The sequence below is a fragment of the Poecilia formosa genome, unplaced genomic scaffold (assembly GCF_000485575.1).
Source record: "Poecilia formosa unplaced genomic scaffold, Poecilia_formosa-5.1.2 Scaffold61, whole genome shotgun sequence".
Classification (NCBI taxonomy): Eukaryota; Metazoa; Chordata; class Actinopteri; order Cyprinodontiformes; family Poeciliidae; genus Poecilia; species Poecilia formosa.
Genome location: NW_006800000.1, coordinates 2,080,807 through 2,095,382, shown reverse-complemented (window position 1 = coordinate 2,095,382; position 14,576 = coordinate 2,080,807). Strand labels below are relative to the sequence as shown.

Below are 14,576 nucleotides of genomic sequence, written 5' to 3'. Positions count from 1 at the left end.
GCTGCACTATAGCTCAACTTCATCACATCGATCAGCTCTCGATGTGTCCTCGTTATTTATTCCAGCAATCCTCTGGACTCCTTCCCATGCTCAACTCTAAGACAGCACGCATGGTTCCTCTGATGGTAAAGTGAGATAAATCATCTGTCATTCTGAGAGAGAACAGTTAATCTAAACACGCGGTCATTAATGTCATCTAAAAGTTGGCTTATGATCTACGGCGAGTTTGCACTCCGGTCGGCTGCGTCGGTCGTTTAGAGGCCGACCGGAGTGGAGAGTTTCTGACTGTGAAGCGAGGGGAAAGTTTAGAATCCACTGATGGAGAAAATCCTGCAGAAGGAAGCTCCTTTTCTCCTGTGGAAATCAAAGCATTTTTGTTGTGTTTATTGCTGATAAGTTATTTTGCAGTGCTATTTTTATTTTTTTTAATTTTTTTTTTGCCGTATGTCGCACTCTGCAGCTATCATCTGATCAGAGCACCTTCTTTTCATGTTTGCCATGTTCAAAACATGATTTCTTACGGCTTTCTCTAACAAAGTTTTTGTTCTTAGCACTCTTCCTCAAAGGATGGATTTGTGTGTGCTGCACAGGTTCTTCCACCTGAGCTGTGCATCCCTGCAACTACTCCAGATTTTTGTTTTCCCGCTTGGCTGCTTCTCTCCTTAATGTTGTCCTTCCCCTGCCTTTCACTTTACTTGCACAGGTTTTCTAGTTGAACAGTACACCCTTATGGTGAAAATGGGATTTTATAACCCATGTCTGCTTCTTCAGAGCATTAACTGAGTAGTTTTTCCACTACCATTTTATAATTATGCCCTACTTGGGTTGACTTTTCACATACAATCCCGGGAAAAGACCTTCACGGAAACTTGTGTGCACATTAAAAGCTACTAATTGTAATTTAGCTTCTTACAAATGTTTTATATTTTCAAAATATGTTGACATTCTCTCTTCTGTACGACCCTGGCCCATCCCCCCATGACTCTCCAGCAGACCCATGGACTGAGCCAGAAGGGGAAATAGCCCTACCTGCTTTTAAGCGTCACATAAAAAGGAAACAAATGAAATTAATTTGAGGTTTTTACTCTAATCGTTACATAAACAAATAAGGCACTTACAAATGTATTCGGTAATGGAGTCATGCGACATGAGGTGTGTTTTCAAACAATCCCCCCATATCCACTTTGCTATTACTGACAGATTTGGAAAAAAAAGCTGCTGACACCTCAGCTGACTGTGAAATCTGTGACAAATCATCAGCACAAAGCCCCACGTCTGCTGCTTTTTCATCTGCTCACTTCTGATGAGGGAATCTGTTTGAGATTCCTCTGATTCCTCTCTAACCTGATCCACCTTCCAGTTGGTACCATGTTAAAGTTTACAAGTACAGTGTTGTGTTTCGTTTAGTTTTATTCTGTTTCACATCATTTCCTTAGCTTATTTGTTTACATTTTGACGTTTAATGTGCTTACGCTGCTGGATATGACTTTGATTACTGGTATTAGAGCGTCATATGACTCCTAATATTGTATGGATTTTTCCAGAAATGTTCAAATGTTTAAACTTTTCTTCAGCAAAGCAACAGGCAGTGACCAACTTATGGCATATCATGTAAACATTTCCGAACCGAATTTCCGAATTGCATGTATACTTCTAATTTGCTGGAGGCATAGTTTCTTTAAGCCCTCCTAAAACCATTATTATAGATCTCGTAATGGCAAAAAATGTGATTATTTAGCATTTCCCATTTATTTAAGCCCTAAATTGTAGCCTACAAGGATTTTCCTTCCTTAGCATTGATCTGATGTTTCAGTGCTTGGCTCCTATGCTCTGACATCTGTCATTTAGTTGTTGCACGTGTTTCATAGATGTATATGAAGTCTTTTCATAGTCTGTTTGTGAGTTAAAAGGATTTATCTTTGTCTCAAATCATGAGTTACCTGTCGGGTTTGCAGGTGTTTGCGAGCTTAAAGACAGCTACAATGTTTGTTGCTTTTGCCCTGCAATTGGAAAGAGGATCAGAGTCCTGAATCACCATCAAATCCGAACTATATGTTGATATTAGTTGCACGTCACATTGCCCAGGCCTAAATCCTTTTTACATAAACAGATTGCAGATGTCTGCGTGGGTTTTTCCCCCCCCACATTGGAAGTGGTCGTCTAACTTTCTGCGCACATCACAATCCAAAGTTCTTTTGCTCGAGCAGCTTATAAAAGTCTCAATAACTCCATAAATTCACCCTCCATTCACGTCACTAACAGACATCTTGAATTTTAAAGTGAAGATGGAAAACTCGGAGCCAACTGGGACAGGGTTGAAATGGAATATGCCATTCATGGAAGAACTGGTTGCTGGTTTGCTAAAACGTTCAAAACCGATGGTATAAAAAAGGACGCTCTTCGATATCGGTCCTCAACTAATCTTTTACGTGGTCACATTGTCAAACTGTTTACCTGATGTCCCAGCATTATCTTCCACACCTCAAAAAAATCAGGTCGAGATTGCGAAGAGGTAACGGTAAGGACACATACCATGCTAACCACGGTTTGTTTCCAGTTATAATGAATCGGAACAAAACATGTGGTTACGGGGTTGAAAATTAGGTCAAGAGTTGTCCTTTTGGCTCGTAGCGTCAAGTGACTCAGACAACCATTGTAGATCTTTTTCCTTTATTATGAGTAAAATCTGTTGTTGTTTTTTTTTAGGTTCTCTCATTTGCCAGCAGGACATGAAAGGTTCAGTCTTTAAACACCTTGAAAGCCTTTGAAAACAGACTTTAATCAGAGACATGTTGTTTCTCCTGAAAATTGGTTTCATCTTGGTTATTTAACATTTAGGAGCCGATCAGCAGGAGGTTAAGCAGCAGTTGTGTAACTGTCTAACAGTGTGACTTTTAAGTTTTTCAAGATGTTTAACCAGCATTTTCTATTAAATACTTTTTCTCTTTCACTAAGTAGCAGCTGAGGTTGTAGTGCATCCTCAGAAATTAGTGCTTCTGTCAATCAAATCTGGCAAAAATGTGGATATTTAAACCACAGGAAAGAACGATTAACAAATTAACGACTATGAACTAGGAGGAACACTTGGCTCTAGTATGAAGAGGTGTGTGTGTGTGTGTGTGTGTGTGTGTGTTTCTGCTGTGTGGGCATTAGCTGTAAGCTCAGCACCCTCCTGGCGTTTGGCCCACTGTTTTGGTTCTGTCTCTTGTAATTACAGTGACCTCCCCCGCCACCAGTTCTCTTTCTTCAAAAGCAAACTATAAAGTGATAATAGACACCACTGGCTTGTGTCAGACTCAGGGGAGAGAAATCAGAAGCTAATCTAATAACAGGCCTGATCCATGCATGTGGCTCTAAGGCTTCGAGACGGATGGATGGTGAAAGTTTGCTTTCTGTGGACGCTCATTAATCTGAACACAGCCTCTGTTGAGGTTGTGTTGTTTTTCCTATGCAAGTTTATTTTTCTGGAATCGCTCAGCGTCTCCTCACCATACGGTTTTGGCGCAGTGCAGCACACGGCTGTGCTGACGCTTTCAGTCGAGAACTCCAGCTTCCTCCAAAGTGGCTGTTTTTGCGAGCCACGGCTGATTCACTTTGCAGACCACTCTAAGGGGTGCTACGTTGCTCCAACAGGGGTTGTTATCTGTTTAAAAAGTTATGACTCGCAGCGAATGATTGATTTTCGCTTTAAACCTCATAGCTCGCTTGATTTTGTTGTTTCTCCCACTTCTTAACACTTTAACAGACTCATTTTACTGAAAACTGTTGCGGTAAATGTGCAGCCATTGAAAGGATTAACCAGCCTGCCTCTGCACATATGGACGGTCGGTGATAATTTTGCTTTGCAGCGGTACCTTTTGAGTTAGCTCTCTAGTTGCTTGGTTTGTTTTTATTGTCCAATGTTCTGGCGAGGTGATAAAGCCGGCCTTGTCACACAGCGTGAATTTAAAAAATTCGAAGATCGCGATGAGAAAACTTTTGGGCAAATGCTCGATCGTTACCCTTTTGCTTGTGCCGTGAGAGCGCATAATTATTTTGTTCTTTTGCATATCCTTATTTGGTTTTCCTTAGTTACTCCATCATCGAATCCTCCGAAATTCCAACAGCGGCAAACATTTTCTGAGCTACAAGTATTGCAAATATCTCTCCAAATTGCATAATTCACTCCGCGTGTCATCGGAAATACGCTTCCTTGGTTTAATGGCAACCAGATAATGCGTTCTTAACTTTTTTTGTTGTTGTTGTTGTTAAGTATTGCATCATGACCTCTGCTCTGTTTTGTCTTGCAGAGACTGGCTGCTGGAGTGAACCAATTTGCCTACACCTGCATACAGGACCATCCCATTTGGACCAACCAGCAGTTCTGGGAAGCCACTTTCTATAGTGAAGTCCAGAGTCAGATCCGGGCCCTGTACCTGAACACCCCAGAAGAAAAGAGAGCCATCGCCGCCACCCCTAAGGTAAGGAGAAAAAGAAATGTCTGAGCTGTGCTTTCTAAATCTTTTCTCAATAAAGATGAATTGATTGATCCACAGTGAATTATAGCTCAAGGGGGAAAAAAAAACTATTTTTTAACAAACTTATCGTGATTGGAGCCAAGGAGTGAAGCTGTTTCTATTACTCTTGGCTCTGCAGGATGCGGACCCCCAGTCTGCTGCAGGTAGTGATGAGGAGCAGACAGCCATGGACCTGGCGGCGCAGCAGCTGCGCCTGTGGCCCAGTCTCAGCAAGGACAAGCAACAGGAGCTGGTGAAGAACGAGGAGAACACTGTGTTCAGTCAGGCCATCCACTACGCCAACCTTATGGTTTACCTGCTGGTTCCTCTGGACACCAGCAAGAACAAACTCCTGCGTAACGCGCCCGTCACTGACTGGGAGAGTGGCAGCAACAGCATTGTGACAAACAGGTCAGGATTTCCTTCTCTGGACCAAGACGATGCTTCGATTTCTTCCTGTTTCGCTTTATTTTACACTTGAGATCTGGTAACACTTTATTTGAACGGGTGTGCATTAGACTGACTTGAGACTGTCATAAACATGACATAACACATGAATGACTCTTCATAAATGTTTACAACGGTTGTCATGAAGTGTCATTCAGCAAATAATGACACTTTTAATGCAAAGGTGCACTAAAAGTTGCATTAAAAGTTCATTACAAGTGTCAGCTTTGCATTATTGAGTAAATAGTGAAACCTTTTATGCAAAATTCCTTTAAAACTTGCATAAAAAGTCAATTAAAAATGTCAACTTTCATTTTCTTACCAGAAAAATCCTGAAGGAGAACGGATGATTTTCAGTGGCTTTAAGCTCAGGTGCACTTGGGTGATGCAGCAGGAAATGATTTAAACCCCACCAGCACATCCACATCTGAATGGCTGAAAAACAACTAAATTAATCAAATTGATTAAATTTGTAGGAGGTCTAGTCAAGTTCCGGACATAAATCTGATTGAAAGGCTGTGGCATGACCTTAAGCAGACCATTCATGGTGTAATCTGTGATCTTAAGGCATTAAAACAAATCAGGGAAGTAGAGTTGGTCAAAGTTCTTCTAAAGTGAATTAAAGATTTGTTCATAGTACAAACGCTTGAGAGCAGTCGACATTGGTTATTGCCAATATAGTTATTAGGGGACTTTCATTTTGTTCTATAAAATCATCATTTAAAAACTGAATTTGGATCTTTAAAGACACAAAAAAAACAATTTTGAGACACAGCTGCTCTGCAGTTTCATAACATTTTTCCTTGACATAACAAAGTCAGAGCTTGATTTAAACTTGCTCAGAAGGTAGAACAATCAGCTTCTGCTGGAGGAAACCTCAAGTTATGTTTTCAGGATCAGGGAGGATGTGAGTTTCTATTAAACAAGGTGATGATAAGTCTGTGGGTGGACGTGGAATAACTCACAGTCTACATGATACCTTCTTTTCAGGCCAAACAGGCTGCTGTACTTCGTTTGTTTCCGACTTCAATCTGTTATTTGGGCTTATGCTTCTCCGGCATTAAACAGAACGTGGCTCGTTTTCATCCACCTTCGGACTTCCCTGAATGGGCCACACTAAATTAGTTTTTTTCCTCTGTCTTGCTGTAACTGTGGAGGGAGTTGGACAGGAAAATCCGGCCCGTGGGTGTTTATTAAAAGTGGAACGAAGTATGAATTTCACAATTGTGTCCAATGATCCGATATTGCGTTTTGTTACGGCTTGTGCAGAATTTAATTTCAATTTCAACAAAAATAACATGATGCTGGTATGTTATCCAGTTTTATTTATTTCTGAAAGTTACAGAAATGCTTCAGCCAAGGATTTATTTATGTGGAAAATATTTGAAGTGTTTTGTCTTACATTTTCATCCCAGACTTGTTTGTTTCTCTCAGGGAACATTTCGATTTCATCATGCAGCATTTGTCCCGGGGAGAGCGTTGCATCACTTTCTCATGTGAAACAACCTCCAGTTAAATCCAGCCATCAGCGCTTTGCTTCGCTGAAAAATCACCCGGCCGCTCGCTGCTCTTTATCGGGGGCGCGTGTTTAAATGTGTGATCTGTCAGCACGCAGCCCCGTCTCTTGGAAGCGGCCCCGTGACCTTTTCTTAATCTCAACTGCGTCATCATTTATATTTGCAGCATCGCTGGCAGCATGGCCGAGAGCTTCGACACGGAGAGCGGGTTCGAGGACTCGGAGAACAGCGACACGGCAAACTCCGTGGTCAGGTTTGTTGCCCGCTTCATCGACAAGGTGTGCACGGAGAGCGGCGTCACCCAGGAGCACATCAAGAGCCTGCACTGCATGATCCCAGGTGCAGCATTCACACTCCGTCACAGCCCAGACTCCCTCCGCTTCGTACCTCCTGGGTGCATGTGTTATTTGTTGATGCCAACGCCTACAGAAATGTATAAGCTCACTAACTCCTGACATGTCAGACAGCCTCAGAAAGTGGATACACACGGACATGTGCACTTGTAGTGTGTGTTCTGGGTAACCGATCCCCGTGTCTGACCCACAGGAATCGTAGCGATGCAGATGGAGGCTTTAGAGGCAGTTCATAGGGAAAGCAGGAGGTTGCCCCCTATTCAGAAGGTGAGTGTGTTCCTCCCCACTGAGCTGTGTGAAAGCTTATATCTGCACAGGGCTTTGTACAATTAAAGCTGTGAATCTACTTAGAATAATGTTGAGCTAAAGAGGATCATAAAGCAAATTCAATTTTGATGTTCTCTCCTGAAGCTGGAAAATATGATTCAGTCGTGCTGCAGAGCAAGAGCTGCTTCCCCATTTACTCTAAAAACCGAATCATCTCCTGCAGGCAGATACATGTATAAAGTCTGTCTATACACTTTTCTTTATAAGAAAACAAAGAATTAGTATTTGTAATAATTGCTAAATATTAGTCCCACTCTCCTTTACTTATGATTCTGTTTAATTTCAATTCACATCTTTCAATTTGGAAATAAAAGTCACTTCCTCCCAGGGTAACGTAATTAACGGACTATTGAGAACGCCTGAATATAAGCCACACCCACCAACTTTGGCAAGAAAAAAAAATGTGTGCATGTATAGGCTGCATTCATCTATTAGTCACAGGTGTTCATATTGTAATATGAGATATTTACACTGAAAGTTTTTTTTTTTACTTTTTATATGCAGTATCTGCCTGTAACATGGCTACTTAAAAATACATCAGCCTATCAAGTTATTGATTGCTGTCTTCATCTTCCTCCTGCGCACTAAAACCACTAAAGTCGTCTTCTTCATAGTCATATTCAGCACATTGCTGTCTCTTTCTCACTCACTATAAATCATTTAAAAATACAGTAGAAAACATTGCATGACATTAAACTATTAACGTGAAGGCTGCAGGCTCCAAAGAACTAGTGGTCTGTAGCAGCAACATCCAAATACACACACGTCACGCAGTCAGTCTGCTGCAATAAAGCTCCACAACATATGTAGAAGCAGCTTAAATGAGATTGCTGTCCAACTAAACCTGGCTTAGATGCTTTAATGGGCTTATTAAATCAACATTAAGCCAAGAAAAAAAAGAACAGTTGCACAATATAACCTTATTCAACATATTTGTATCATCTGGATCTCATGTGGGTACTTTGCAGCATAGTTAACTCTATAATGCTGTAACTGAAAGGTGACCAAGTCATGATGTCACACCACCATGCCTGACAAGGGCTGAGGCCTGTTAGGGGTTTGTGCTCATGTGTTTAGTTTAATTTTAACCAGACGCTGCATTAGAACCCAAAAGGTTTCTTATTTGTCTTGGACTTTTAAGTGGATGTTATTCTCCAGACAAGGCCATGTCATTTTAAATGTTGCCAGACAAATGGGCAACAGTAAGTGATCTGAATTTACATTGTTATCTTTAGAAAGGGTTTTTTACTCGCGTCACGACTCTTGGTGCTTTTCGTGCCTCCTCTAAATTTAGTCTGGTTTGCAGAACGCCGGTCACATCCAGTTTTTTTTTTTGTTTTTTTTGTCCAGGCAACAGCGCACTTTATATTTTGACTTGTGGACCCAGCTGTGCCATATGTCTGCCAGTTCTCTACAAATCATACAATTACACACAAACAAACGTCATGCTATTACCGTCCTGGGAGCAGCTTGGAAACCAACATGCACGTTCTGCCTGCTGCTCACGTGTTAATGTGAGACAGAACTTCCACTCTTAAGAATATGCCAGGATCTGCTAGAAAGCGTGCCACAACAGATTCAAGAGTCTTGATTTGCCTGGATGGTTGATGTCATAATACGTAGAAGCCGTAATGGATCGTTTAGCTTGCAGGAGTAATGAGGTGCACGGGGACTCTGCTTCTCTGTCCCACTTTTCGTTCAAGGACAGATTCAAGAGGCTATAATTATCTCCGGGCCAGACCTCAGTTCCCTTAGGCCGACTGTGGCCTCAACAGGAAACCCTCGGATTGAGCTGATGTCCCTTCTCTTTCAGATTTTGAACTGTGGAACAATTGAATGTTTCTGCAGGTCAGAAGGAGGTGAAACGGCGACGGTGCAGACATGCAATTGAAGAAATTGACCATTGGTCTTGGTTAATAATCAGTCCTATCAACAAACCACTAAAGTGCACTGCTGTAAGCCACAGTGGATTAAAAAGTGTTCAAAACTTCTTTATTTTACACTTAAGTGTTTCATCTCATCAAATTAAATTTAATATAAGACAAATATAGCCCGAGTACATAAAAAAAACACTTTTTAAGTTAATTGAGATTTCATTTGTTAAAATGCTCCAATCCAACTTGACTCCTTGGGAAATATTAACTCTCAGATCTTTACAATTAAGAAATCATCTAACAGAACCCATTTGACAACATGAAGTAGGCTAAAATATCTCGAAAGTTGTGAAACCTGTAGACATGTATCAGTCTGGAAAGGCTTACAGAGTCCTTTCTGTGACTCTGGGACTAGATTAGAACACAGTTTTCCACAAATAGTGAAAACATGAAACAGTGGTGACTCTTTTATTTATCAATATCCTATGAGCAAGGTCACAAAGCAACATAGAACAACGTCTAAAGCACTGCAGGCCTCACTAACTTCACTTATGGTTAAGATGCTTTGCTCAAGGATGAGAGAAGAACTGAACAAAAATGGCATCTATGGGAAGAGCTTCAAGGCCAAAACCACTTCTGAGCACAACGAGCATCTCACATGTGCAGCCGTTTACTGTTACCACATAGAAATGATTCGGGAAAACAGAATGGGTCCAAACTGGATCTAAAAGTCTAAGTCAGCGACAACCAGGTATTAGTTAAAGAGAGTGTTCATTTTGTCTATGTCGTTTAACCAATTTGGCTTGGACAGCCTTTGTTTCCTCTAATTAATGTAATCACCATTTGGAAACTGATTATTTTATTATTATTTCATCGTATTATTTTAATTTGATTTAAAAAAAAAAAAGTTTAATCTGAAACATTTGTAAGAAAAAAGTAAAGACGGCATATTTTTTTATTTATTTATTTATTTATTTTTTGCTGCATGTACCATAAAGTTTTTTCCAGACTATATGGACGTGAAGAGCTATTAAATATTTCTTGGAAACCAGGACTCACCTTTTCTTTCCTTTCGACAGAATAGGCCAGTGCATGCATGATTGATGATTGTTCCATGTGAAAAGTATTTCAACAAACATTCATATAGTTACTAACCAAGCTACTTGGACACGATTGCTAACACAGTTGCATCATATTCTGAATTTCATATTCTGAATTTTTCTAATTATTTCCATTTTTATTTTTCACAATTTAAAACTGAATAAACAAAAACAAAAGTGTACGCTTTGTCATGCATGTGAGTTCCACTTAAATGTAAATCTCTAAATATAATTATTGCTAAAATCTTTTCTACATGTGCAAAATACCTCTTATCAGTTGTCCAGATGTCGAAAACATAATGTGAAAATCAATAGTTAAGTTCAGTGAACAAGACAAACAACTATTTTTCCTCAATAAGGCACAATTGAGCGAGTTCTCCTGCAGAGATTGAAAAGGGAAATTATTCCCCACATGGGGTTGCAAATTGATTGTTTTTCTTGGATGTTTGTGGATCATTTTAAAAATGCTGCACGGTGGTTTTTGCACGTAAGGTTTAAAACCTCTCCAAAGAAGCCATATGGTGCTCTGATTAGACATTATGATGATAAATTTATTTCCTGAATCTGAGTCAGTGACGCAAATCTCACTGCTGGGCCGTCCAGTTTTAGTGCTTTCTTGTCAATAAAAATAAAACGCCTCAGCTGGAGCGCGGACGTGCCTGCAAACAGGTACGGCGCCTGTTTTCTTTTTGCATAATGTGCTGGGTTTTTGTGTTTCTCCCACCAGCCGAAGATTCTTCGTCCAGCTCTGCTTCCTGGAGAGGAGGTGGTGTCAGAAGGGCTGCGGGTGCTGCTGGACCCCGACGGCAGGGAAGAGGCCACCGGGGGCCTCCTCGGGGGCCCTCACATCCTGCCAGCAGAGGGGGCTCTCTTTCTTACCACATACCGCATCATCTTCAAAGGCATTCCTCATGATCCATTAGGTACGCACCGAATCGCAGCAGAAATGGTATAATTTACATACCATTGCAGATAGTGATAGAATATCCAGTGCCACGTAGGGATTTTCTTAATGCTATGAATGACTTACAAATTCTGTTTTATTTTTCTTCCTGTGTTTGTGCAGTGGGGGAGCAGGCGGTCATCAGGGCGTTCCCTGTGTCCACGCTGACCAAAGAGAAGAAGATCAGCATCCAGAACCAGCTGCAGCAGAACATGCAGGAAGGTCTGCAGCTCCGCTCGGCATCGTTCCAGGTAAACACTCGAGCACGCTTGTCAGGTGATTCCTAGTTTTGCTGGTTGTTAAAATGTTGGTGAGTAGAGCTCAGCAAGATGCTGCTCAGAGCTAAATCATCAGCAGGAATCATGCGATTTAAGTGTTGCACAGATCATTTCTGTCAGCTCTCAAAGGCTTGGTGTTATGCAAATATTAAGTGCTTCATAGAGCTGGCACCCCTTACTGGCACCCCTGCTAAGGACGCTCGCCTTAAGATGAATTCATATTATGTTGCAAGTTAATTCCTTCAGTGGGAACAAAATCCAAACAAAACAGTTTTGACAAGTCACAGGTGCCACCACTATTGAGAGGCCTGCTGCTAATACTTTAGACAATTTACTATTGCCAACAGGATAGTTCATACTGTTCATTCCTCTTAGCCTTCTTGGCTTCTTGCTTGCTTTTGTGACCTCAAAATGCCAGTCTTTCCTCCTTTACCGTTTTTCTCAAACGTTTTCAAGATAAATTATTTCCCTCTGCAGCCTTGTCTATCACTGGCCCAGTTCTAAACTGTTTTGTCATTGCTCTGACTGTCGATACTTTCAAGTTTTGACAAGTTGCTGTCATATTTAGAGCCTGAACTTTTAATGCATCCATTTAAATTAATTACATTGATTTTAACACAATTATTCCCTGTTTTTATATAAAAAGGTTCCATTTGGAAGCCATGTGATGCATTTCTGGTACACCTGTATATCTGACGCACAAGCGACATCTGCAAATAACGACAAATGGCAAAACCTTTCTTGTTTTGCCCACTGGAGGTTAATTTTTGTTTCAAAAAGGAGAAAGGAGGAGTTAGCCCATCACCCAAACTATTAAAGCTTAACATGCCACCTCAATGCAAAACATGTTGCTGTTATTAATCTCTTGTGCCCATTTATTCAATAATTTAGCAGCAGAAACGGTTTTTGAATTTAAAATGTTGCTTATTTTGTCGATGTATAGCTTTGGTTAAAATGTGATTAATTGATTAATGAAAGCCCTGCAATTAACTTGATTAGACATTTTAATCGAGCCCCACCACTAATCATGTTGTATCCAATTCCAGTTATCCATCTACACTGTAGCAATTTACAGCTTTAATTGAATGGCATAGTCTCTTGTCTTTACCATTTTGAAGAGTGATTAAAATAAAAATATCACTTTATTTTATTACAGACTATTGTGGTGTCACTTTATATGGAGTTCTCCTCATTTTACGTAATTGAAGGTCGAGTTGTTAGAAAATTGCCTGCATGAGATTACACTGCTGAATAAAGATTTCATTTCAAGTCCTTTAACTCTCCTTTGCCAGCTAATTATTGTGGCTAAATATATATTTGTGTAATTCATAAAAGCTTCAAAGAAGTGGTGCGCTTTTGGGAATTAAATAAATACATTTGTAGGAATCCAATAAAAAAGATTGTGTAACTTTTCAGAAACCACTTCTTAACATCACCTTGAGACAGAGTCTTAAACCCAGAACTGACTGAGCTATTTGGATCAAATTCTTCCCCAGCTCTGTAACAGCCAGTGTGATACAGGGAGTACAAATTACGATTTTATGGTTGCTTGAATGCCAGTATGTTTGTTGGAAGTCCACCGATGTGGACGTTCCTTCAGCCTGCGATCACCTGCAGTGCTGGGTTACTCCATCCTACGGAATAACAGGCCCCGACTGTGTCACGCTTTTTAGCGCTGACCTTTGATCCTCGTCCACGCTGTGGCCAAACTGGTATCAGTTATGTTATGGCTGCCGGAGTCGTCTGACCTTAACCCTGTTAAGCTTGGTAGAAGTTTCTGGAAACGGCCGGAGCCGATGTACTCATCGTATGTAAACCTTTCTTCTAGGAATGTGTGGTGAAATCGCAGCCTATCAGCTCAGAGTTGAGAGAGTTTGATTGTTGATAAGACCCACTTTTTTTTTTTTTTTAAGCATCATATTATTTTCCATTGTTTCACTTAAATTTGATGTTTTTATATCCCCTGATAGCAATGTCTGTCAACAATAAAAGGAACCTGAAATTTACGGGTGTGTTCATACTTTTGGAAGGAGTTCCACTGAGTGTGAAATATCTTTTAAAAATCCCTGTGGTCTCGGTGTTACAAGCTTCTCAGAAACAAAGACAAAAAGCTGTTTATGTGAAGCATGTTTTCGTTCTCTTTACTTGCTCTGCTGTAAAATTGTTTTATGGTTCATTCCTGTCGTTTTACAGATCAAACTAAGTCCAGTTGTTCTGCCTGTACGCGATGTTGTTTCTGCACTGGCTGTGCGTGCGCTGTTGAACCCCCCCCCTACTCCCCACACACAGAAACACACACACACAGGCTCATAGCTAGAACGTTACATGCCGTGTCTTCTAGAGTAAATTTTTATATTGGCGTCTGATATTTTGTTAAAAAACTGTGGCTTTTTAAGTAATCATGTTTTCTGTGTTTCTATTTCAGTTAATAAAAGTAGCTTTTGACGAGGAGGTTAGCTCAGAGGTGGTGGAGATCTTTAGGAAGCACCTACAGAGGATCCGCTACCCTCAGTCCATCTTCAGCTCATTTGCTTTTGCGGCAGGACAAACGGCTCCTCAGCTGATCCTTCCTAAACCAAAAGAGAGAAACACTGGCTTCAGGTTTGCAGACTCAGGGCAGAAATGCCATGTTTTAAATCAATCACGTGTAATGAAATGAAGCCTCAGATAGAAGCTCTGCTCTGTTCTCCTCACAGAACACTGTCGAAAACCATTGTCAAAGGTGCGAAGAGGGCAGGGAAGATCACGATGGGCCGAGGTAGTCAGAGCTCGCTGAAGAAGGCCGACAGAGGCAGCCGGATGACCTGGCAAGAAGATGATGACATTTCAAGTGAGAAAAATAGACGTTTTTACATATTGAATTCACTGTGAAGAAAAATAGAAATAGACTAGGATAAAGTTTTCTCTATGTAATTCTGTGTTTTGGTATGTCGTATTTAGTATCCGATGACGGTGAACCACCACCCAGCAGCACTTTGAGAGCATCCGAGAAGTCCACCATGGAGCAGCTGGTGGAGCAGTCCTGTTTCCGGGACTACCAGCGTCTCGGTCTCGGCACCATCACGGTCAGCTCGTCTCGCTCCAAATCAGGCGATCAGTTCAGGATCACAGCCGTGAACAGACTCTACTCCCTCTGCCGCAGGTACGGCTGCCCTCTGATCACCCGAGTCTCTTCACATTTCTTCAACCTTGTTTTTTCCCTCAATATATCACACCAAAACTCTGCTTCTCCCCCACACTC

General features: G+C 41.0%; 1 protein-coding gene across 5 annotated transcripts in view; it reads left to right on the top strand.

The window, feature by feature from the left end:
* The window catches only part of sbf2 (SET binding factor 2), a 98,009-nt gene that overhangs the window by 64,329 nt on the left and 19,104 nt on the right, over positions 1 to 14,576 (top strand). For 2 of the 5 annotated variants that reach the window (XM_007554103.2, XM_007554102.2), the window contains exons 18-26: positions 4,290 to 4,460; positions 4,636 to 4,907; positions 6,627 to 6,799; positions 7,007 to 7,080; positions 10,842 to 11,037; positions 11,181 to 11,308; positions 13,761 to 13,936; positions 14,032 to 14,165; positions 14,276 to 14,477. In XM_007554103.2, coding sequence (XP_007554165.1) covers positions 4,290 to 4,460; positions 4,636 to 4,907; positions 6,627 to 6,799; positions 7,007 to 7,080; positions 10,842 to 11,037; positions 11,181 to 11,308; positions 13,761 to 13,936; positions 14,032 to 14,165; positions 14,276 to 14,477 — 1,526 coding nt within the window. Of the gene's footprint in view, positions 1 to 4,289; positions 4,479 to 4,635; positions 4,908 to 6,626; positions 6,800 to 7,006; positions 7,081 to 10,841; positions 11,038 to 11,180; positions 11,309 to 13,753; positions 13,937 to 14,031; positions 14,166 to 14,275; positions 14,478 to 14,576 lie in introns of all 5 variants that reach the window. The other 3 variants (XM_016672473.1, XM_016672472.1, XM_016672471.1) reach the window with 2 other exon arrangements.